The sequence below is a fragment of the Phlebotomus argentipes genome, unplaced genomic scaffold (genome assembly GCF_947086385.1).
Source record: "Phlebotomus argentipes unplaced genomic scaffold, Phlebotomus argentipes genome assembly contig_5, whole genome shotgun sequence".
Lineage (NCBI taxonomy): Eukaryota > Metazoa > Arthropoda > Insecta > Diptera > Psychodidae > Phlebotomus > Phlebotomus argentipes.
Window position 1 is genome coordinate 6,528,071 of NW_026776165.1, and position 26,030 is coordinate 6,554,100.

The 26,030-nt window shown below is 40.4% G+C and overlaps 1 protein-coding gene across 16 annotated transcripts in view; it reads right to left on the reverse strand.

Moving 5' to 3' along the window:
• LOC132256385 (coiled-coil domain-containing protein AGAP005037) overlaps positions 1-26,030 on the reverse strand; it is a 65,912-nt gene that overhangs the window by 35,120 nt on the left and 4,762 nt on the right. For 15 of the 16 annotated variants that reach the window (XM_059752767.1, XM_059752757.1, XM_059752766.1 and 12 more), the window contains exons 1-4: positions 22,882-23,163; positions 16,827-18,130; positions 14,980-16,735; positions 2,714-2,776 (exon numbers count right to left, since the gene is read on the reverse strand). In XM_059752767.1, the coding sequence (XP_059608750.1) occupies positions 2,714-2,776; positions 14,980-16,735; positions 16,827-18,005 (2,998 nt within the window). In that variant the 5' untranslated portion in view covers positions 18,006-18,130; positions 22,882-23,163. Of the gene's footprint in view, positions 1-2,713; positions 2,777-14,979; positions 16,736-16,826; positions 18,131-22,881; positions 23,164-26,030 lie in introns of those variants that run through there. The other variant, XM_059752756.1, reaches the window with a different exon arrangement.

Consider the following 26,030-nt stretch of genomic DNA (forward strand, 5'->3'; position numbering starts at 1 on the left):
GACGTTGTATTAAACATCTGCTTGATCACAGAAAATTCGCAAAGCGAGAAAAAATGCGGACATGGCAGAGTTAATTTGGGTGAGGAAGAGATTGGGTGTGAAAGCCATTGAGAAGGAGAAATTTATAAAAATAGTTCTTCCCCCTTCACACCACGACCCGAAATTGCTGAAAGTGCAAAGAATATTTCGTCGAAAGCACGTGATTCTGTCTCAATGTGAACCCGTCGACCGGATAATTTTCCTGGACAATTTCCGAAAAGGTTTCTCCTTTTTTGTGGCAGTGAAGTTCAATTAGGCGAGAGCAAAAGGAGGCGCTCTTTTTGCGCATTAATAAGGAAACTATAACCCAAATCGTAAATATTATTGGGTCAGTATTTCACAATGTGAATTCCAATGGGAGTGTAAATGGCCTATGTATATCATAATTATGGTGGAGCTGTAATTCCGAGGGCCACGAAGGCTTTCGCGTGAATTTACAATCTAAATGAGGTTATTTATAATTTTTTTTTTTGCCTTTAGAACACACACTCTTGAGCCTCATTGCGCAGTATTTTGTGTAAATCAACACACATTTTCGTATATCCACACAGAATGTTTTCCTCAGCCGCGATGTGTTCTTCATGTTCCTCATTGTAATTTGAGGTGTTGTAAAAGGGATAAATATGTAACAAAGGGAAAAATAGTATCAACTGATTCGCTCTTTTGTAATGTGAAGTTTCAATGACCACAAAAATGCTCTTTTAATGTATCACAAAGCGAGAAATCTTCACATTTCCTTCTGCAAAATGTTGCGAATATACAAAAAATCTTCCGTGTAACCAAAAAATCTGTATTCATTTTGAACAGCGGAAAAAGCGCAAAACCTTAACTCAGTATCTGAATAAATTTACTACCTCTTTTGCGGTTTGTCAACTGAACTTCTTGCCAATTCTGAGTCTCTCATTCCATTCCAATCGTACCGCAAGCGACCTTTTGCTACATGTCAAACTGATAGCGCGATGTGAACATTTATTTTTTCGATCACGTCCCGTGTTCATCACGCAGCCATAATTGAAAATGGCCCAGCTCTCGTGCTCCTTTGAGAATTTTGATTGGAAAATCATACACAGCAAGAGGGAGAGAAGGAAGAGCAGCAGCACATCAAATAAACCACACGAGATGCAAAAATAGAAACAACAACAAACAATATGCTCTCAATGTATTCCCAAGTGAGAGAGAGGAAATCGGAAATCAAACTTGCTGGATTTGGGAAAGAGTTTCGATTTGAGTCATCGCCCAGAATTCACAAAGCACAGCATAAATTGATGCATGTTTCTGGCATCAAACCAGCCGAATATATTTCACCTGTACAACAGAACCACTGCAGACTGTCTTTTGTAAGCACAGCACTTTGCTGTTCTACACTTTGACTGACTTCACAATTGGAAAGAAATACATGCAATAGAACAAAACTTATCTGCACAAGTGAAGAGACTACATTAAACTAAAAGCCTGTGGGAATCAATTCAACTCCCTCCCAATTTTCCCACCCACACACTCGCTATTTTCCACCATGTGGTCGTCTGCTGATGTCATGACCGATACGATATTTCTGACGCTTTTCGCACACAGCATTCGGGAAACTCTTCTCTCTCCCGCAATGCGTGTCTGTTCCCAAAGCAAAGGATTAAAACATTCACATGAATCTGACCAACGCGCGCTATTCCCTCCATGTCTGTCCCAAACACCGCCGCAATGGATGTGTAAGTGAATTACACTTTTTTCCCCAACGCCACTCTCTGAACGTGATTTTGCATATTTCTGTTTCACTATAATACTCAATTTTTTAGTGAAATTCACAGAATTATGCTTTTTATGCATACCATTTGAAATTTCGCATGACGAAACGAATGTGACTGTATCAGTTGTCAGTCATGCAAATTGCCTATCAATCGTACAATTCTAATATCCAGGGATTTTTCCAGCATTAATCCTGCAATTTGCACGCCAACCACATATTTAGAGTGAAATAACGAAAGCAGTTTTGCAAAATACTCAACACGAGACATAAATCCGTCGATTCATTTTAATTGATTGAGAATTTTACTGGGCAATTATCCTTCAAACCGTACAAATATTCTCATAAAAGTAGTGAATAATCCTTTGTTTTTTACCCCAAAAGCTTTCCTCATCACAAATCTGTACTGAAAGTTTTTCTCCTGTCTCAACTAAAAACCTTCTTTCTTTTTTCGTCTTTTTGAAATTGTGTGCATTTGCTCAAGAAAATATATGTCAAATGGCTTAATTTGCAGGAGAATTCTGCAAAACAGAAAATATGTAAATCTCAGGAAAAGTTTATGACACTTAATTAACTCCAGTCAGAAGCTTCTAGCCCAGAGTCTGTTCGCCATAAGTAATTCACCACCTCTTTCTCAGCTCCCTGAAATCCCTCTTTTATATATTTCCGTCTTTTATTGTGCGGAAGAAGAGGATTTGTGCCATTATAGCATCCTTTTTTGCCTCCATTGCACCACTCTCTCTCGCATGGATGAGCTAAATTGAAATATCCATGGGAAAATTCAATCATCCCAGCCCAGAGAAGGTATTATGTGCTATGCAGATGAGTAATTTATTGCACGTTTCAGGAGGAAATTGCAATGAGATCACAAGGAAAATAATCATGCAATTAATTGGATTCGAGTTTTCTTTACAATAACATTCAATAAGGACTCACCCTGCTCTGGCTGCTGAGCTCTGCCGCTCGAGCTTCCGCCCTTCTCATTCTGCCAGTCTTCTTCTGCAAAAGAAAGCCAGACATTATGGGTAATGTTTATTTCATGCCACATGAAAGGAAGCTCACAACGCAATCATATATTCTCTATTGATTGATTTCACATGTGATTTGATTGATAGAGAAATTTTGGCTATGGGAATAATAAAGATATATATACAAGTCTGAAAAAGAGGCGTTAAAAGGTAATTCTTATCAATCATTCTTATATCACAAATTAAAGTGAAATCACTCAGAATGATATTTAATTAATTTCCAAGTTTAATAACTCAATTCACGATATCACAAAATTAAACACTCCATGTGGAAGGACAAAGGGGAGATAAAGTACCTGAGGAAAGAGTGACACAACTTCTGATAACGAACATTTCAATCTGTTGTTTGTCGTGCAAATTTCCTCGTTAGTCCATTTTGCATTTAAACTACACGAATAGTCACAAAATTCAATCTAACTCTCTAATGAAGAGTCTTTGACGTGTGATGAAATTACAAACACTATATATTTGTAACTGAATCAATTTCCTCACAAGCGCGAGCTTTGATTTCAAAACGTGAAAAGTGCAGTTCAAACTTTATCCATTTGTCACTCAGTCCATTCAGTTGAGCAAATAAGCATCGTTTTTTACACCGCCTTCGCAACTTTTCTTACACTTTTCTCAACTCTATCTTGACTGTAATATGTTCTACACTAAGTAAACACTGAAATACACCCCCTAATTCACCCTCTTCCTTCCTCCTGCAATCAAATGTATTTTCTCCTTCCGCACTGCCAACAAATAAACATCACACATGGTGAGAAGCGAGTGGCAAGAAAAAAAACTATCGACTTATGCTTGTGGGAGAAAAAGCGATGCAAAAGCACAAAAAAAGGGGTTGGAAAATGGGGGGAAAAATGAGCAACTTTTCCCTCTGTTATCGTCTCCCCATTTGCCGGCTTCAGCCAAAGCTGCGCCGCTTTGGCATCCTCAACACACCCCAAGTCATTCGAATGATAAATTCACCTCGAACACACGGAACTTTTCCCTTCTGAAGCATCTGAAACAGACTGACAGTCTTGCTTCCAGGTGTGATGAATTCGATTTTCAACTGGAAAAATTTCAATTTCAGATACAAATAGCTACAAAGTATTCTTGAAAGCACAGCAATTGCAGTTGAAATTGATTTGACGATTGAATATGTCAATTTTGTAAATAAATTTGTAGAAATATTATAGCTCAATATAATATTTTGTGTTAGGAAATTTCACTGATGCTAAAAGAATTTTTCACGTAAATATTTCTGTGAAAGTTTCAATAAAATCAAGAGTAGAATAAAACAATCTAATTGCCAGAATTAAATAGAAACATTTAATTAATGTTGAACCTCGTTTAACCCCAACTTAGCCAAACAAAAGCAACTCACCGAAATATTTACAATGAATGTTACAACTTGAGTTTACATTACAATTAAACCTTCGACAAAGTGCCATTTATTTGCTTGACAAATGAAATGGTGTGGAAGAGCAGAGAAACAGAGTTTGAGAAAGATTGATTTTTCTCTCTGCATTTTGTTGGCTGCGAAGAGAGAAAACAGCAAATAAATTGCATTTTCCCAGTGACACATGTGTTGGTAAAAGTACATATAAACTGAGGTGTGTAAATGCAAATTCAACAGACACATAATTGATAAAAAGTCCCTGGTTAAATTTTGATGAGGAAACTGCCGAGTATTTCAAGCCCAGAATTTTTCCTGAGTGGAAAAATTAATTGTCGATTAAAATTGAATATTTTATGAAACATGAGATGATTTCTAAAAATATCAGTCGCTTCGCTCAGGAAAAAAGGCGCTTATTTTGCAGGAAAAACCGCATGAGAACACACATTTTCGATGCTGATGGAAAAAGGAATGCATATTTGAGTGGCAAGCTTAAGGGTGGAAATTCAAAATCGCTCTCTTCATTTTATCAGATAATGAGATTTAGATTGGATTGCTTGGCGCGACGTCTAAAAATTCTACACTTTCTTCCGCCCACTTTCAACCCGACGTGCTGCAATTTTAATCCGCGCCTCTCGGGAACTTCATGCAGCAGGCAGCGGATTCCGATTGTTTCAGAATGGCAAAATCAGAAATCCCATTAAGACCCCATTATTCCACAAACGACAACTTCTCAGCGAATTGCCACCCATTCGCTGTGCACTGAAATCGAGTGGATGAATGAAGAGGGAGTGAAAAATTCAGACAACTCAAGTAGATTATTAATTGCATTCCAAGGAATGTTGGCATGGGTGGAAAGTTGAACTTTGAGCACTTGTTTGACGCCCTTTTCCTCACCCTTAATTCTGAGGCAGAACATTGTTCAATTGAGAGCCAGAGAATGTGTTAAGAATTCCACGTGAAGCTCCGCACTTTCACAAGAGTTGACAAACCTTCTGCACACCGTCTTAATCTCAATCCACAGAAAGGAGTCTTGTCATTTCTATGTCTTCACTTAATCGCTTTATACACTCGGAATGGAAACCTATTACTTGAGTGACTGTTGCAGCGCGATTGACGCGAGTGAAAAGTTGCAAAAAGGAGATCAGCATTGAGTGCAGACCGAGCAAATACTGATTGAGCAATTCCATCTACATTACATGCAGAGTCCAGAAATCCATCCGTTCTTTCTCTCCCGGAGAACAAGCCGTGCACATGAACAGTACGGAGAGAATGATAAATGAACCACTCATGCGTCCTGAGGCATACAATCTCTTTCCCATACGCGAAGTCCCTTCCATGAAGGCTCCGAAGCTCAAAATAGACGAACATTCGCAACTTCCATAAGTTTTGATTCGAATTTCCGATATCAAAATGATTGTATCGAGCAAGGCAGCATCTTGAGACATTAAATAAACAGTGAAATTGGTGGAATTCATCTGGGAGACGTGTTAAATTGCAATGTCGCACAAATACTATTGGGTATTTTATTTATTCACACCATGCCAACACGAGACCGCATTCAACACTTCCTTTCGCCATTATTTTGGCAAACTCATAAATATTTTACAGTTTGATAGTCGCGCATTCGTCCCTTCCGAGGCCTCTGGAAATGTGCGGTGCGTACTTAAGGAAAATTAACATTCCAGCCTCTTTTGCCACCCCTCACCAAAACCCACTCTCACTTGAGGACCTTTCCTTAGTCGAGCAAATCCCCAACAAAATACGCTCAATTGTCCTAGGAAACACTGTAATTATCCACAAAGGGTTTGTCATTGCAAATAACACAACACAAGGATTCATCCCTTCAATAATTTGAACAAACATAAGAATAACTTTGCAACCCTATCAGAAAAGGAATCTTTAAGTTCTCCATCATAAAATTGAATGTATTATTTACTTCCTGACTTGTTTATATGTCAAGAATAATTTGGAAAAAATAGCATCTTCCTGTGCTTTTCAACAAATCTATTTGGATAATAAAATTTCAAATAAATGGTATTTTACTAGTATATGTAAATAATAAAAACAAAATTTCCAAGATATTTTTTGTACCTTGATTGCCTTTCAGGCTTCATAAAGTTGCATTTGCAATTTGTTCTTCTAAGCAATTTCAGCCAGAATATAGAGAAAAGTTCTCTCGTGAGAACGACAGAGTCTTCTCTCGAGTCGAGACAAAAAAAAAGAAACGAAAAGGGAGAAAAATCTCCCACTGAAATGAGATTGTTTATCTTGAAGCCATATAACCTAAAATTGCTCCCACGCTCGCCTCTTCTCATTCATCAGAATTTCCTGAGTGAGAAGAATCGATTTTAATTTCCTCACTGTGTATTGAGCCGTGAGTAATAAAGCAATGGAAAACTTTGTTTGCACACCCCCTCACATCCTCTGTGAACTCCAATCCCGTCTCACCATTCCTGCCCGAAAACGAGAATCTCATTCTTCACTGTGGCGTTTCAATTGTCTCAAGCGCGGTGCAGATATCATTGGGGTCGATTGGAGTGAAAAGCAGCCACTCTAAGCTTTTCATTTGTATTCTCAAACTTCCGATTTACTTTTTTTCCACATCCACTGGATTCTCTCTCTCTCCATCTGTGCAAAGTGCAGAATTTGATCCAACCATCTCCACATCAAGTCACTGTGCGGAAGGAAGAGGTGATAAAAGTGTAATTTAAGGTCATGCGCATGTCTTTGAGGCGTATGAGGCATTTCCTTTGACGAAGATGCGGAAGGGAATGCAAAACCCATAGTGAATTTAATTGGAATAATTCATTGCATCACAGGAATTGCCTTCCACTCCACGGACTTTCTCAAAGTGGCCCACAGAGAGCGAGAGCGAGAGAGTCAATCGAATCCCACAAAGACCCGCCCTGAATTGCGCGTGTGTGTAAGAAAACCCTTTGACACCTCTCCACATAAATCATTATCTAATTTGATTAATCTGGGTGGAAACAAGAGGCGAAGCATGTTGTAATTGCACAGAACCAATGGAAAATGTTTGCGGCCAATGGAACTGTTGGTGGTTCGTTAGATCTCATGTGGAATTGCATTTGACACACTCCACATAATCATGTGCTTTGACATGACCGACATCTAAACCAAAATCCAACCGAAAAAAAAATCTTATGAAAATCCCCCAAAATTGAACCAGATGTTGCATTAGTCGAGTGAAACTGGTTGAAATGGAAATTCTTATGAATGCAAATTGCCAACATGTTGCACACGTTGTACTTAAGCAATTCATAAACACAACAGCTGCGACTTCTGATTAACATGCCAAAACGTATGATATTGAGGTGAAGAGGCATGAAAATGCATGTACAGAATATGGAAAATGTGCACTGATAGAAAAATTACTCTTCTTTGGAAGGGAAAAGCCAGAATTTCCTAAATTATTATTTTTATTCCAAATGCCAAATGCAATGAAAATAATCTTTGGAAAGTGATTTCAAAATAATGATCAGACGAAATTTCTTTGAAAATGTCACTAAACGAGAATATAAATTGTCTCGTATTGATTTTCAGCTGATATTTCCTGTAGAATTTTCCAATCCTTTGCCTTCACGCAATCTATCAAGTGATTTAATATTGAAAACTCCATTTAATATTGATAAAACAAAGCAGAGCATTAGCATGACAATGTCAAATTAAATACTCAAACTTTGCTTTCGGCAAAATTATAGTGAAAAACTATCATACAAGCTTTTAGCTTGATGATATTAATGTGATCCAATTTAATTTAGGAATATAATAATTCTCAGACTGGATAAAGCACGATATGAACCTAATTAAACTTTAATTCAATTTAGTACCACTTTAAAACATATTTTCTAGATGCAACATTGCTTCTCGTCTACCCAGAACATTGTGTTGATGATGACTATAAATTATTACTGTCAAAGTTAAATGGAAAGATAACTTTGTAGGTAAAGTTGTTTCATGTTGCCTAAAAGTGCTTTTTTTAAGTGGTGAGAGAGAGTTAAGCTTGAACATTGGACAGTAAAGAACAGAAAGCAAATGTTTCAATATTAATTACAAACGAATCTGATGAGCAGATTTGATCTTACGCCACAATTGAAATGTAAGTCAAGTGCAATTAGCACGAAAGAGTGACACAAAAAGAGAGAAGCTACAAATCCTAACTTCATTAAGTTAGAAGTTTTCAGTCTGAGGAACAGAGCATCAATACCCACATGTTCAACCTCTTTCAATTATCCAATATATTGTTGAAGTCTGTCAAGTTGAATTCTCCTCTTTCGACTTCAGTAAACATTTTATATGGCAAAGTTGGAAACTTCAGTGAAAATTGCGGAACTTTTGAAAGGCAAGAATATACAATTCTCTGATGGATATTGTTATATAAATTCTATTATTTGAACTACAAATTGACACGAAACTCTGCATTGTGTTATTCCATTTGCCAGACACTTCGTATTTCACGTTAAAATGTGTCTCAGAACCAATTAACTCATACTTCTATGGCTTTCACGTAAATTTTATATTCTGTCAGAGCTTCAACGTAGACAGTTTGGCATATATTATTGGAAAGTTAATTCTCAAGCAATTTTCATGAGTTGAATTCGATGAGCATAAATTTCTAATGGCATATAAAATCAATCGAAACATTTTATTTCAACTGAACAATTTGCCAGATTGTTCGTGAATTAAAATAACTAATATATCTGCCTATTGCAGAACCACCTTAAACACACCAATTACAGGCGAGCATCATTCCTCCCTAATTAATACTTCCATGTCAATTGTCCCGGGACTATCAATTGATTTATTGTCTCTATTATCTACTCTGCAATATAACCTCGAGGGTGGATTTTCCTACAAGCGCCATATCAATATCCTTAATTGAACGAAGTACCAAATTTCATATCACTCACGCGTGTTTGATACTCCAATTGAGGATTTACGAGATCTCCTTGAAGCATCCCATTCATATAATACACGTAACATCCAGTGATATGTTAATAAAGACACACTCTGCAATTATTATGCATAGTCGACTTCATGGAGGATCAGCAGCAAATGACGTGAAATGGGTCAGAAACACCATCATCAACCATCTTCTCTCGGCAGCATTTTCAATCTCTGTGACTTTGTGGACCAACTTTTTCTTTCATGTCAACATAAAGTGAACAGAAACATTCAGGGAATAAAAAAAGAGTCAAAATGTACAGCAAAATAGCTTCTGGTAAAGAATCTGGACGTGATATTTTGAAGGTATGCCAACTGCAAAATATACACTGTCGATTAAGTAAATAGACACACAGAGAATGGTCAATATTGTCAAATTGTCTATTAGTAAATTCTGCTGTTGAAGAAACTCATAAATTTTTCACTTTTCTCATTCTTCTTGCTTTTCACATAATGTTTACTTTCTTGCGCTATTTCTTCCACCATTTCTCCAGTTTGATTAAGTTCTTTTGCAGTGTTATGCAATTGCTTTCCATGTTCATAATAAAAGTAGATTGTGGGCTTATTTTCACCATTCACACTGTATGTTTCTCTCGGATAAATTTACATGTTTGCAAAATCTCTTGAGCTTCGTCTACTTTTCACTCTTTGCCAGAATTTTGGTTGTAGCAAAATTAGAGGTGAAAGAGTCCTTTTATATCCCTTGAGCCCAGGAGAAGCGAAAATAAGTCACTCGCCATAAAAAAAAGAGTCTCAAAGGGTGGTTTTTATGCATTCCATGACCTGAAATCAATAGAGTTTGGTGGAAAATTACCTCCTGTCCCCGCGGCTCCAGCGCCACTTCCTGCATTTCCATCGCGGCTCTTGTTGCGCTTCTTCTTTGAGCTGCTCGACGATGACGAGGACGACGAGTTCTTATCTTTACTCTTCCACCGGATTAACATCACAAGCAAGTTGATAATATTTGACTAATATTCCTAAAAGCACTACTTGGAAAAAGCACGTCGCGTGTTGAAGTTCCACTTCTTGTGAACAATCATGTGAAGTCAGTTCATTTCCGTCACTCGCACTGCCATTTTACTGCCCATTTTCCACCCCAATGTGATGCCCAAGAGCCAGTTTACACTGTAAATATCACACGATATTGGAGATGATTTTTTGATTCTCAAATAAGCACAAACACTCGTTGAAAAATTGCCATGGGAAAAAATCGATTTAGCCGAAGAATGTTAAAAATCTCTTTGTGTGGGGGCTTTAAATCGCGAGGGCGGACTTGTTTTCCCTTCACCACCCATGAGAGACATTTACATTTTTTATTATTATTTTCCCCACCCCTCGCGCCCCATGGAATACAGACAGCGCCAGACGATGGAAGTAAATCAGGAGTTTTCTCAGGATTCTCCCAGTGTAATAAGATGAGTGCAAGGAGACGATGTTTGCCATCCCCTTTTTCTCTTCTGCCATCATTCTTCGCGCACAAAGTGTAGCATAGTTGGAAGGAAAAGTGTGAGCAGAAAGTAAGTGAATCGGGGAATAAAATTAGACTTAAATCACTTCCCGTTTTTTTTTCTATTCTTCTTGTCACATCGAGAGAGGAAGAAGATCGAAAAGGTGTAGAAGAAAGTCAATATAATAACCTCATTATTATGAGCGCGTCACACGAATTTATCAACCAACTTCAGTGGTGTGATAAAAAGTTACAAAAATCGATAAATTCATGAGATGGAGAAGATGAAAGGAGGGCATGGCAAAAAGTTATGCATGACATGGAAAATGAGTGTAATTAATTTTTTTCTCGCCATTGATCCCGCACTGTAACATTATTATTATAATAAAAATTTACTCAAGCCCCATTGAGGGTTTCTCCCGCAGCGAAGAATGCCTCATCTCATCCCCATATTGGCTCTTTCCTGTCCACCCTCCGTTCGCCCTCATTGTAAGTTCCATAAAATATGCACGAGCGAGTGCGAAGAAGACAGAGGGAAAGTCGCACCACCTCATCTTTTGACACTTTTCCCAGACTGAAACACCACAAACTCGCACAGAACACGCTTCCCCACCCCCTCTTTGCCTGCTAGCAAAACATGTGATAGCCCAAGGGATGAAAGAATCGTGGGCGACTGTGTATGTGTGTGCAATCAAAAGGGGATTATATTGAAGTGAAAGATAGGAGGAAAAATTTTTCGATGTGAAAAGCTGAAAGAGTCTTGAAAATCCATGGAAGAGATCATTTTGGGGGTATTAAGACGAGATAGTCCCACATAAAGCAGTGGAAACTTTCTTTTTCTTCCCATTTTTTTTCTTCATCTGTGCTTAATCAAACAGACACGTTTCGTATGGCAATTGTAATATATTCTGTGTTGACACAAAAACAGACGGAATCAGTGGAAATGCAGCAAAGGGAAAGCACTATAAAAGCCCAGCCCGTGTATTTTACAGCATTAATGGACAAAAGATTAATCATAAATAATAAATTATCGCGCTAAAGCTTAAGTTTTCGATGTGAATTTCATCCTGATTTATTAATACGTCCTTTTCAATACAATTTTGAGTTGAATATTGTGGAAAAATCGTAAAAGAGTCATTTAATTACTGACAAAAGGCAGGAATTCGCTCAGTAAATTAGATGAAAATTGTGTAAGCATCAATAAGCATTAAACGTTTCATGTAGAATCAATCCTTGTTAGGCATAATAATCAACTATCTAATACTCATGAATGCATTACGACACAGAATGCCTAAATGTGCTCGAGCTAAGCTAATTTGAATCATTTGCAACATCGTTATTCTGACTTTGTGCGACTCTGAGCATATGAGCAGAGCTTTATATTGAAATATCCTGCAGAGGTCACAAAGTTCAATCGAATTTCCCCTTTTGCCGTGTTATTCAAGCTCCATTTCGTACGACGCAACGCAGCAAATCAAAAGTCTGATGTTAATCCAAAGCTTTCTCGGTAAAACTCCTACACAGAAAATTCCTCTACAAATCCACAAAATGTTATTTTCCATCATTACACAAGAGATATTTCTCCGGAAAATTGCATTCTCACCGCAAAATCGCCCACGCACACCAATAGCCGTTTCGCAGAATATTTCCCACCCACAGTTAAAGCGCCAGACACGAAAGTCTCAGATTCCCAAGTGATGTTTCTCTGGGCAAGACAATTTTCCACCCACACATCATTCGCCATCTGAGCTGTGCGGATGATGGCGAAGCCGGGGCTCCGCTCGGGGCTCTTGTGCACAGAGTGTCACGGATGAAGAGCAACCCGAGCTGTGATGGTGAAGACGAACGAGGGAACAACGGTGTGTTCAATGAATAATTCCTGGCAATGTGTTCGAAATCATGCAAGAATTATGAGTTCCCCAAGTGTTCCTCCGCACATCCACTCCCCGTAATTTTTCGCAACAACATTTTCATCACCTCCAATATCGTGAAATTCTGTCTGTCCGCAAAATTTTGTGCTTTTTTTCCTCCCCACACCTATTTTTTTTTTAGGATCCTTCGGCGAGCCTCTGGAGCCAAAGCAACGCGACCGCCACTCACCATACACACCCATCAACTGTTCTCCGTCCTTTCGCGTGCAATTGCACCATCGCAGACAGGACACAAGTGCAGGTGAGCAGGAGGGGGGGCGAAAAGGATGTGTTGTGCCGCGAAGAACAAAAAAAAAGAACAGAGACACTCGAAGCACGCCTTTAGAGTGCGTCGCGAGGTTGATGCACACAGAAAGTACACAATTGCTAATTTGAAACGACACTCAATCACACTCTCATCACTTTCCGGGTATGACGGATCGCGGTGTGCCTCTCTCTGCCCACACTTCTGGCTCTGCTCGCGCGTCACCACCACACCCCATCCGCCACAGTGTCAGCCAGTGCAGCACCTTCAAGTGGATGTGCCACGGATTTCTGGTGATGAGACTGATTTTTCGTGAAAATTTTACACCGACTGAATCCTTGGCTGAGTCGCTGCCAGAGAAAAAGGAGTTCCGCCCTTTTAGACGGCGGTCGATAGAGAATGCGCGCGCACACTGCTCAAAACACACAGGGTGGCACGCATTATTAATTTGCCATCACCTTTTCTTTTCCACCCCAAAACACAACAGTTCGTGGAAGAAGAAAAATCCATTCACAACTTCAAATGCATCTCAAATGTCAATTACACAGGACTAATTCCACTGAACTCATGACAATTTTACTGCAAGTGATTTGTGCTTTTCTCTGAACTATTTGAATTGCACAATAACATGATAGTGCTTCCAGGGTTTCATTAACTCGTTTCACATTACGATTGAATTTAGTAACAATTGTCAGCGCATTATCACACTTACAGCGTTTCACGTGAAAATTCCATTGATTTCTTCGAATTCTAGTGAGCTAATTTGTGCTTCCAACAACTAATTAAGCAATTGACTTTCGATTTGAACCATTTTTCACGTAAATCTGGGTTGAAGAGACAAATTAGAAAGTTTCAATGCAATTCATGTTGAAGATATTCAACGCAAAAATGTCTCGAAATTTTAGAAAGGTAAAAATTAGTGAAAAAATTTATCATTTTGACTAAAATAATGAGGAATATTTATCTGAATATCTCATTCAAATACTGTGAATGTTGATGACACTTTGATCGCATGCGATTAATTCGCTTAAGCAGCAAATTTGGAACCAATTCCAAAGAAGAACTGCAGAGAAGTTATGCTTATAAGAGCGCTTTTTGGCTCGGCGCAGAACTCTTACTTGCCGAGACACCCTGTGAGGGTGCAGACCTAGTACAATATATGTAATTCAGGAATCATCCTGCCAATGTACTTCTTGTATTTGAGCGTCACCCATTCTTTCTGCGGACTGTTCGTCTACCTCTTGCCGTGTCTGTGTTTCGCCCTCTCGGCGGCCCTTTTCGGCACGTCATGCACACGCAAGCGAATAAAGTGTGACGATGAGAGAGAGGATGAATTCACCCCCTTAAGCCTCCTTTAATTAAGCCTAATCTCTTGTGCTCTCGCATTTTATCCCGTTTTCTCTCGCAACGCGCTTCGACGGACGCTCTGGACGAATAGAGTGAAGGCATATAAAAGAATAGTTCAAATGCGCAGAAATTGCCGCGAGAGCTTTTGCCCAGAGGCATAAACATGCCAAAGCTCCACACATTCACGGAAAACGATCAGAGGAAAACCGCCGAAGCGCAATGTGCAAAACATTTGAATGCCAATCGGCATGAATTGAGGTCAAGCTCAATTTTGAACACAGCAAAGGTGGACAAGTGGCGAATTACGAACACTTTCTTCACTCACAGCAACCCTTCTAGTCGGCGTTGTGAGTCAACGACCTCGGATAAAAATAATACAGCGCGTTTGCACACGAAAATGCCGGCAAAATGCAAACATTACGGTCTCCTTGTGCGTCTCAGCTTAAAACGCCGCATGTCTCGACTGCGAGAAATCGCGCAATGCTTGCCGAATGTGCATAGATTACGCGTAGAAAAGTCAGTCACGGAACATTAATAAGCATATTCATAATCTAAATGACTCGCGAGACAACCAATCCCAAATTTTATCGGTTTTACAATCAGGCGAAATTTATCCAATGCTTTCTATCCTTGTGAAGGAAGAGAGTTGCGAATTGAGCGAAAGCAGAAGATTCTCTTGGTAATATTCGATGAAATAATGTTATAATCAAAACGTACTTTGTAGTAGAAATTTGAATGGTTTTCAGTGAATAAATTAATTAATAACTTCAGAGAAGCATTAGAAAAATCATGAAAATATGAAGCAGAAGAAATCATCATCAAATCACAGTGAATTCAGGGGTTTAAGACAATTTCAACTCACCGACTTTCTTCTGAAGAATCCGCTGAATCTCACCGGCTTCTGAGCCGCTCTCGCTCTCGTACGGAACGCTCTGTTGTCTGGCCTCCATGAGCTGCACGGGTCTCTGGAAAAGCTTCTGCGGCCTGCTGTAGACCACCTGATCCGCACGAGGCATGCTGTGCAGCACCAGAGGCGTGCTTCTGCCGTCCAGCGGCCGCCGCTGCAGCGGATTGCCCTGCACGGACGCCGGCCGAGGCGTCTTGGGCGGAATGCCTGACACAGTGTTCCGCAGATGAAGGTAGCCGTAGGGCGAGATGTCGGCGGCGTACAGCGAGGCGGGAATGGGCCGTCGGATGGGCGCGTAAATTTGATTGCCCACCTGCAGCAAATGCCCCGGCGGCGTCTGATAGTGAGGCCTCGTGTCGACAATCTGCTCGCCCGCGAGCTGCACGGCGACAGGATTCGGCGTGCGCTGCACCTGAGGCATCGCCTGGCGATAGACAGGTGCATAGATGGGCGACTCCGGCAGACTCTCCACGCGGCGCGGCACTTGCGGCGCCACGCGGCCGCTCCGCCGCGAGTCCACCGAGGCGTACGAGACGGGCGAAATCTCCGGAGAGCCTCGCTGCTCCTTGTTCGGCGTACTATTCATGGACTTGCGGCAGAACTCCTTGACTTTGTTGAGAATCTCCTCGCGGCTCAGGTAAACCGGCTGTCGCTTGCGCATCACCACCGGCTCCTGGTCGGTCGTCATGCCGTCGAGGACACTCTGGGATCGCTCGCGTGTCGACGGCGAGCTTGGCTCCGCCGCATTTACGCACTGCCCGTCGACAATCTTGAGATTTCTGTTCCTGTACACACTGTCGATCGTGCTCCTCTGCGGCGAGTTCCTCACCAGCACCACCGGAGCGTTCTCCACGGACGACCTGCGTCCGCCGATGCGTCCGTACGTCGGACGCAGCTTCTCCGTGGACTCATAGATGTTCTCGGCGACAGGAATGGGCTTCGGTTTGGGCGTGCTGTACAGCAGATTGCGATCCGTCATGTCCTTCAGCTCCTTGATCTTCATCCACGTCGAAGAGTCCACTTGAATGGACGTGGAGACAATTGGCGACAAGTCGCTGGACATTTGGCTCTTCTGTTGCTCCTCCACTGGCGTGGAAGTGCTCTTGGGCCCTCTGAACGCCTTCTCCGGCGACGCTGTGTTGCTAATGATTCCCTGACGAGTGTTTCGCTGCGGCAACAGCGGCACAGGCTCGCCTCTGGGCAGAGAATTGGACCTATTCAGATTCCCATACATCACCTCCTCCACTTTCGGTCGCGGCTGCAGCGATTGCCTGACAGGCGTCCTTCGCAGCACCGGCGGTTTCTCCACAGTTTTCACCGCTGGCACGCGAAGACGCAATGGCTGCGCCTTCGATTTGGCCATGTCAATGTTCCTGTACATATTCTGTGCATTGAGCACTGTATTGGCGCCTGTCGAGCTGTCCACATGGTGAACAGTCTGCACCACCGGCTTCCTCGACTTGGGCGTCATGTCGATGTAGTTCCCGTGAATCTCTTTCACGCGCACTTGTTGCTTCGACGACGACGGCGCCTGATTCATGTCCACATACTCCTCAGAGGGCGTCTTCACGCCTCGACCGCCGAAAACCTTGTGGAATTCATTGTTGGCCGGCAGGGAAGTTCTGGTTGGCGTGTGCTGCTGGTTCGGCCTCTCAAGCACCACACGCTTCATAGCGCTGTCCTTCGCCGCCTCCTCAGGAGCTCTCAAAGGCTGAAAGCAAGATAAGATACATTATTATGTAAATCCTTGTGGGAGTTTGTAATTATTCCACTCATGAGTGCTAAACTGAATGAGTTCTCACCTCTTTGGGGGTGGTTTTGCCCTTCGACGAGAACAACCCTCCATTGAAGATCCTCTGCAGCATTGATCGCTTCTTCTTGCTCTCCATCTTATCAATATCCTCACAAGCGGCTACAAAACCATTAATCGCCGCCTCTTCTGCGCTTTGTCCAGTTTCTGGAGTCAGCGTGAGACCCTTCTTCTTGAGGAACTCCTTAAACTCAGCACTGTTAACAGTGTTCGTGAAGGATTTCTTACTCTCTATCGCAGGAACTTCGCTCTCTTCATTGGCATCCACATCAGTTTGCTCAGCAATATCATCGAGATCGTCTTGTGAGCCAAATTGTGCTGTCTTGAAGCGATTGTCGAACTTCTTCACATTTATTGCCACCTCTTCCGGATTGTATAGGCTATGTTCCCAATCTGTGCCCGTCTTCACTTTAATATCCGCCAAATCTGGATACTTTGAGCGATCAACGCGCGGCTTTTCCACGCCATTCGCGCGCCGCGCGGGCGTCTTGTCCTGCGTGTAGAACTTGGGCGGACTGTACTTGATGGTCAGCTCCTTGAGGCGCTCCTTGGTCGTCTTCGAGAGCTTGCGTGGAATCGGAATGGGCTTTCTGGGTGTTGGAATGCGCGTGGAATGTTCCTCTGTCTCGTCCTTCAGCCGCTCAACGACACTCGGATCGTAGGTGAAATACTTGTCGGGATTCTTAATGTACGTCCTCACGAACTTCGACTCCTTCAGCACCTCCTCCTTCGTCACGAACTCCTCATCGCGATGGCCATTCGTGTGCCTGTGATACCGCAGCGGGTGCTTGAATGGGTTCTGCTTATCGATAATTGGGTCTCCGTTGATAAACTTCTTCACACTGTCATCAACATCGTCAAACGACACGGACTTCTTGCGCGGCGGCCGCGGAATCGAGCTGCCGCCGTTGGTGAGAATCGGCCGCAATCGCTGCACCTCTTTGGACTCCTCTTCGTCAGTCGCCGCACGTGCAGCACTATCACAGTTAACGCTAATCACTCGGTCGCTCGTATCGATTGCCTCGTTGGCTTCTTCTGCGCGCTCGTGGGCTGATGAATCTGTCGCATCTGCTTCCTCCTGCACCTCGTCGGCCGACGCCTTCGTGTCACTTGAGACGTCTACACCCTCACCGATTGATGCTCCAATGCACTCGACTTCAGCGGCAGACATTTTCCACCGGAAATTATTTTTCCCTCATCGAACGCGCGCTGCTGCTCAATCACTTCCTCGCCGTGAGAAACAACGACTCGCTGATGAGTGAAGTCATCGCGCGGGGGATTTTCTGCGAAGTTCGCCTGCAAGATAAGAGAACAACCATGCATTTTTGTTTCTCAAAAGGCAGCTAAAGTCACATCAATAATAAATCTTTGTGCAGTGCGAGACACAAACTGTCTCAGTCCACATGTCTGGTGAACTCAGTATTAACTACTCCGCATGGCTCAGCACAAATTCTCCTTAAACACTGAAAACATCGCGATCGACGCTCGCTTTCAATGTGAATTGTGTAGAGAAATAAGTAAAATGTGTAAAATATTCAGCGGAAATCAATATTTGCCTCAGTCAGAAACTGATAAAATATCAATATCGCACTCCACAGCGCACAATGTACGTGAAATAAGGTGTTATCACGTAAATTCTCAGAATTGATAACACTTTACAAACATCGAAAAGGTAAATGCGCTACATTTCCTCAATTGTCGCCGCCTTTCCATGCACACAATGCCAAGTGTGGAGACAATTTGAATTCGCCAAATTGAATGAAAATACTGTCAATTTTCCGCTTCATTATTGTCGGGAAATTATTGTAGGAGACTGAAAAAAGAAATTAGTGTGTGTGATGCATCTAGCCACTCCTCGATAGCTTCTGGTGAGGTCATTTTACAGTGTCACGATGATGATGATTTCGTGTTGATCATTGCCACTGAATGAAACCTAAATATTCAGAGGGCGGTGAATTATTGCTCCTCAATTGGAAACAATTTAAGACATATTTGTCTCGATAATGTGCCATCTCAATTCCCCCTCCAAAAAACTATCACCGAATTCACTTGCATTCATACAAATTCCAGCATCTCTTCCCTCCCACGCTCAGCAATTATTCAGCTCACGATAATTGAGATTTACTGCAGAACTTCTTCTTGCATGTCAGGATGAAAGAGTGTCGCTCATGTGCGAGGTTTTTTTCTTTCTTTCTTTCTGAGAGAACATTAAATGCTGCTTCTCAGCAGACTTTCGGCTGAGCGCCTGAATTTTTAAAAATAAAACCATTGACAAAAAAGCAGTCTCATTGTCATGTTTCCGGCTTCAAATGACGATCTAATAAATAATTTGAGTGAACCACAGGATGAGCTTTTCTCATCAGCTTCGTGTCTGTTGTGCCGCTTTTTTTCTCCACTCAACAGAGATAATTGATAAAAAAAAAAGAGAGAAGGACGAAAGGTTGATGCCATTATCGACATGCTGAAGCTTACTTGCGCGCACTTCCACAAATCTCAGCTACTCAACACATTTCTCTGCTCACGAAGAACCCAGAGAGAGAAAGAGCGAGTTTGGTGGCGGAGAGAAATGAAGAAAATCACCAAATGTGACAACTTGTTGCTCTTCAGTCTCATACTCATTCACCCATGAGACACTGTCCAGAACATACCTCATCACTCACCAACTCCAGGCACAAGAACAACACACGTTTGGCCGAACAATGAGTGCAAAAAAGGACAGCAAAGTGTGTTGGCAAAGCCAGACAAAAAGTCCACTTCTTCAGGCATTAATCGGGCTAATAAAACAAGTTCCTATTATGTACTTCACGTAACCATCTTGAGTCACTCTTTGCAACTTTGTTCGCGTCATTTGAATAAAGGCGGACGATGGGATTTTCTTGAGGTTTTTCGTCTATTGCCTGACAGTGAATTCATAAACATTGTAAATGTCTGAGATTTTTGCATAATTCATAGAAAGAAACTTTCTATTTTCATATCATGAAAGAGCATTAACACTTTATATTTTGAAATATATTTTTATGAAAAAAACCACACAAAACAGCCATGAAAAATAAAAAATTCATAACAATCTTCACGCCAAAGTAGTAGACTTTTGTGGATATTGATTATCTATTAATTTTAATAAATTCTCCTAAATTTGTAGGTGAATTTCTGGTGTTAAAAAATAGTTTTGAAACATCAAATCATCATTCTATTCCTAGCAATGACTTTAGCATAATTAATTATGAACTACTTGAACTCTAAATTTAATTTCCACTGTAAAGAAAATAAAGAAAATAACAATTTATCAGATGATTATTTTCACAGTTTGCATCACAAAATTGTTGTTTATATTGCTGAGTTCTCGTATGGCCGCGCTTTACGCATGGAAAACGCACTTCCACATGTCCAAAAAGACACCGGCAGAGCGGCAAAGCGAGCAGTGGGAGATCTTAATTAAGCAATTTCTCAAATATTGTGACGATTCTGGGTCAATGAGGCAAACGCATGAGGGTAAATAATTAATTAATTGGCCAGATATGCAACAAGTTACAAAATCCAGTCCAATGCCTTCGATACGAGAAACACTGGGGCGAAAAGGAAGAGGAATGTGGGTGTTTATTTCTTTCAATGCGCGCCTCTCTTTTTTGTTAAATTCACTCCGCGCGCATTATTTTCACTTCACCCACAAGAACACAATGGAGAAATCACTTTGACTGAAGTGGTAAAGAAGCGCACACATTTCCAAATGGTCAATGAAATGCTTCCACAATGAAATTGCCCAAAGCATTTATTGAGCACCAAGGTTGTGTGCATCATTTTGGCGTTGCCATTGAATTAATGAATTTCAATTAATTCCATTTGATGACTTCTTTCGCAGTCGAAGAGACATTTCAGCTGTGGTATCAGATTTGCTCTTCTTGGCGAGCGCTTTCAGACCTTCTTTTCTGTGTATTCCTCAGATTGTCTGATTGAAATATTTACGAGACATGTGACTTTTTCACGTGCAAATCTCATTTGAATAAATATATAGAGACAGAAAAGGCACTCTTAATCCCACGTAACTAAATTGAAAAATAAGAAAAAAAAACTTTATGCCGTCTTCACACATGAATATAAAATATTTGTTTACATCAATTTCGTATCTTGTCCAATTGATTAATAAAATGTTGGCGTGACACACTCACAGAATATTTATGAGGATTTGTGCACTACCAGTAAAAGATCACACGTTTTCCTTACGATTCTCTTAATCTCCTAATAAATTACACAAATTTGGGAGAAGATTTACAACCACTACAAAATAGCACCAACAACTCTGGATCAATGTTACATAAAGTGCTTCGAAAACACTCGTGAAGCTCAGCATTTTTTCTGTGTAAAATTGATAAATATATTCAACATTTGAAATTTCTCTCTGTCATTTAAAATCGCTACAGTCGTGAGAAGAATTAATCGGTCAATTCTGAAATGCAAAAATTGATGGCAACACTTGAGAATGACATTTCCTAAACAAATGCTAAAGTTACTGTTGATGTCCAAAACATATTGGCACAATTTACGTAATATTCATCAGTTTGCTGCGTAAGTGCCACAAGTCATGCGAGCGCAACAGCCGTAAAATGGCACTAAATATGTATTCCATATGAAATCTACAATGAAAGATTGGAAGAAGACATCAAAAGTTTTGTGGCTAATTGCTTTCAGTAAATAGCGTTATCTTTATATTTTATTCATGGCTGTAAAGCTGAGATATTTTAAAAAACCAACAATACTTTTCGGAGATGTCGAAGAATTTAGTTGATTATTCTCCAATTTCAACTGATTCGAATCAAAAGCAGAAGAAAGTACACAATATGTGCATTTGTGATAAGAAGAACTATATAAAATACACTAATCTGAGCTTATAATTTTGCTTATCACTGTTCATATGTACAAATAAACACGTATGCATGAATACATAGAATTTTACATGGAGTTTTTAAAAATTAATGAACCTCACACGCTTTAGTGGACAAATTTATACCGCGACAGCTTTAATTCTACTCCATTTGTTTCAAATTTAAATACCCGCGCACTTCGGCAGCATATCAGAGCGCCAGAGGAGCTGCAAAGGGGCATTCACATTACACACCACTCCTTCTTCACTCAAGAGCATATTCACATCATATTTAAGACGAAAAGTGACTTGAATAAAATGCAAATTGAGTTTAGGCGCAAGAATGCTCTCGTGGCTGTGGTAATTTGAAAGTCAACAAGTTTGTCGCACACGTAAAATGACTTTAAAAGCATGGCAAGAACAGTCCGAGATTAATTGTGAGATTGTGCCTGATTTTTCGGTGCCGCGCTCCAATGCACATTGTATGAACGAAAAAATCCAGCATCACTCATAAATAACGGCAGTTTGGATGTGAGGGTAATTAATTTTGGAGGTAAAATGGAAAAAGAAGCCTCGTCACAACACACCAACCAAACTCATCTCGGACTGTTGTGGCATTTTTCAATATAAATAAAAACTTCCCCACTTCAATCGCACATTCTGGCTGAGACGTTGCGCAATCATATGTGATGCCCCATCGGGTTATTATCACTAAATAATTGCCTTGCCGAGTAAAAATTGTGAGATACAGAAATTGTATGACTCTCATAGCCTGGATTCGCGCAATTTTTCAATTTTTTCTTCTTCTCTTCTTCTCCAAAGTCTTGAGAGAGTGTCAGAACATTACGCAATATTGAAAATCAAGGTCGCCGGAGGTTGAATATTTGCACTATGAACAGTGGGATAACAAATTGTTGCTGGAGCCAAGGAATTACACGCGGTTTTTTTTTACTGCTCGCGCGGCTTTTTGTCAATTAAACAAATATCACGACATGTGAAATTACTTTTGAATTAGTGTGCAGAGAAGGGGAAGAAAAAAGGAGAGAACGATAAACATTTCAGAACAATAAAACTGCTCCAAAGACACAATCATCACTTCAGCCAAAATATATTTGGTCGGACAGAATTTTCCAAGGATGCAAAAACCATACAAAATCAGAGACATAAGCACACTTTTGCGTAGATTTACCTCGCGCTCTTTGGCAATTCTAGCAAACAGTAGAGCGTTGATAGTGTTACAGGAACATGCGATAAATTACACTGGTATTAATCCAAAAAAAAGTGGGTATCCAAAGAGTCTTTGGCACTGGATTTCTTCACACACTCTCTTGTCTTGCTGGCATCACACCACCCTTCAGTCAAAACACCACATCACAACCACCCCTTTCACAGACACACGAGACAGCGAGGGGAGACGGAATCGCACATCGAAACACCCTCCGACACGTCCACAGCATTTGAGCTATTCTGACCAACTGAGTAAATTACCACACAACACGAGTGTGGCAGCACAACGCTGTAGTGATGTTCGTATGGTTGAACAGTAATGAATGAGGCGCTCTGCGACTGTATGAGTTCCACTCGACTATTTTTTACGTCTAAAATGATTCCGCTCAGCAATTATACTCTATTTACACCCGTGAAGTCGCATTAAGCACCAAGTGTGACAGTGTGGATTATTGCAAAGTTCGCCACTCAAGACTACATATAGAGAAAATCATATTTTCTTTATCATCAATTCTCTTGGGGTGTAAAGTGTGAAATATTAATGCACACTTAAGCTTGGCGATTGAATTGAATAAATGGTAAATTGTAATGAAGACTGAAATTGTGTACAGAAAGACAGTCAATTAATGCTTTTCCGCTCCATTGATCAGCAATTCTGCGACAAATTAAATTCTCAAATTATTTCAAAATCAAAAATATCCAGATAACAAGCAGAAATACTCTTGAAACTTCTGCCAAAATCCAAAACCTCATTTCTCGTTGATAAAAAGTCACACCTTTCCAATTGATCTGAATCACTTTTATCATTCCGTTCGATAGCAACATCTGCGAATGCTCTACAAATAGGCACACAGCTGAAATCACATTTTCTTTTTATCACCTCTTAGCGCAATGTTGAGTGTGAAGTAAGAAATAAAGAAAAAAAACTGAAAGAGCACAAGAAACGCGCGGTTTCAGAAGACAAGCAATTTTCCAACTAATTTACTTGCTTAATTATGTGTCACGTGTGTCAAATTACTCGCGGTTGACAATGCAAAACCCACGAGGAGAAGTGATAAGACATGCAGCAAGCGAAGCTCCCACAACCACGAGTTGTGCTCCACATTTTCAATGGTAATTCACTGCTCACAGTTGCACACTGACCATATTATTTTCCTCTCCTATTAAATTTCACTTTCACTCTGAAACATTATTGCGGCTCACGCCAATTTTGTCTGCAGTGCTAAATTACATAATTTATCGAACCACATCTGAAGAATTTCGGAGGAAAAATAGAGAATGCATGGATTGAGTAAACTCTCTTTTTTTCCTCCATCGTCACACATTCACTGCATTCAATTGATGCCTTGATTCCAAACAGCCTGCCTAATGTTTATTGTATATTCTAATATCAAAATAAATATTTACCCAACCATCTTACCAAGTGGTCGTTAATTGAAATTGAACATCAGTTCATCAAAAAGACTTCTTCTTTTTTTGCTACTGAGAATCACTTGTAAATATTAGTTTACACTTATAGTTTTTTTCCTATTCCTTCAATTAATACGTGAATGGGAAGAAAGTCATCTTCACCATCAAGAGTATGGCGTGTAAAAGAGGAAGTGTGTTGACAAAGAGATGAAGAGGTGAGACAAACAAGCGTCTTATTAGATGATGAAAAAAAATCAAAGAAATTTAAAATGCGCTGAAACAAGTTACACTAATCTGTGGAATTTGTAACAACAAGAAAAAAAACACACGCGCAAAAGATGTAAAATACATATCATGCTTAATTACCTTTCATCGCATGCGTCCAATTGAATTATAATTCTTAAGTGAGCGCTTTTGCATGATCAATATTTCCTCAATTTTCATTAAGCACTCACAAAAGTTTGCAAATTTACAAAATTATATAATTTGTTTACCATGTTTAACAACACTGTGTTCTAAATAGACCAGAAAAGGGGGAAGTATGTGCATATGGACATCAAATATTTCCGAGAAACATCAAATATGAAGCCATGAGCCACAACGAGTTTGATATGAATTTATTAGTCGCACGTCCTGTGCAGAAATATGATGATAAAGCAGTAGCAAAAGGAAGTAATTGACAGGAAATATGTCTTCGTATCACATCTTCGAAGCTGCACTCTTGCATGAGACCAACAAAATGTTATTGGTATATTTTCTGGTGAATTAAATCACTTAAAACCATCCCAACCAGATGCAACCTTGTGGAAATTGAGGGCGCAGAAATGATGGAGTAACGCAGACAAACGAGATCGAAGCCTCACGAAATGAACGATGGAAGTAAATGCTCTTCATCCCTCATTCATTTCACTTTGTGCTGCATTTTAGGGGATGATGCATTTCAGGGGAAACAGATGGTTTCTCGACACGCACCCTTGTATATAGACAGACATGTTCAGAAAATATGACATGATATTTTACACACATTCACATCCAATTTCTACGCCAAACTCAATTTAGGATCATGTTTGAATACGTCGCATTTGTGGAGTCTCTTTTGGCACAGATTCAATAAGATTGAAGTCAACAGACATTGTGACCCCAGGAGATAAACTTTGATAAAGCATGCAAAAAGTGAATTTCACAGAATTCCTATTCCCACAACATTCACTCATTGGATACTGGGAAGATGATAAAAGTTTTTCGTCGATTTTTGTGTTCATCGGCCAATTGCAGTGATTCAAAACTGAATCATATTGCTAAGCCATAATCTGGAACTAATCCAAAATGAAGTCTTGCAATATGCAGTTGCAGCGAGTGAATCTCTGTCCATCATCAAACTGGATTTACCCAGTGAAGAATGGGAGGCATAATGCGTTAATTGACTTCAATTGGGGAGAGAGAAGCGCAGAAAAATTAAGAGGGAAAGTCATCTCGTTTTCCTTTCTTCGCGCACAACGACTAAATTACAATTGAAATAAGACACTGGCGTGCGAAGGAGTCTCGTGACCCCAAAATCCATCAATCTTCAGCATTAATGGGCTAACCACCATTGAATTTAACTCGGACGCAATGAACAGAGATTTCGCCCGGAGATTACAACACCACAAAACGCCACAATATACACATCCACACACACACACACACAATTGGCTCTTGAGG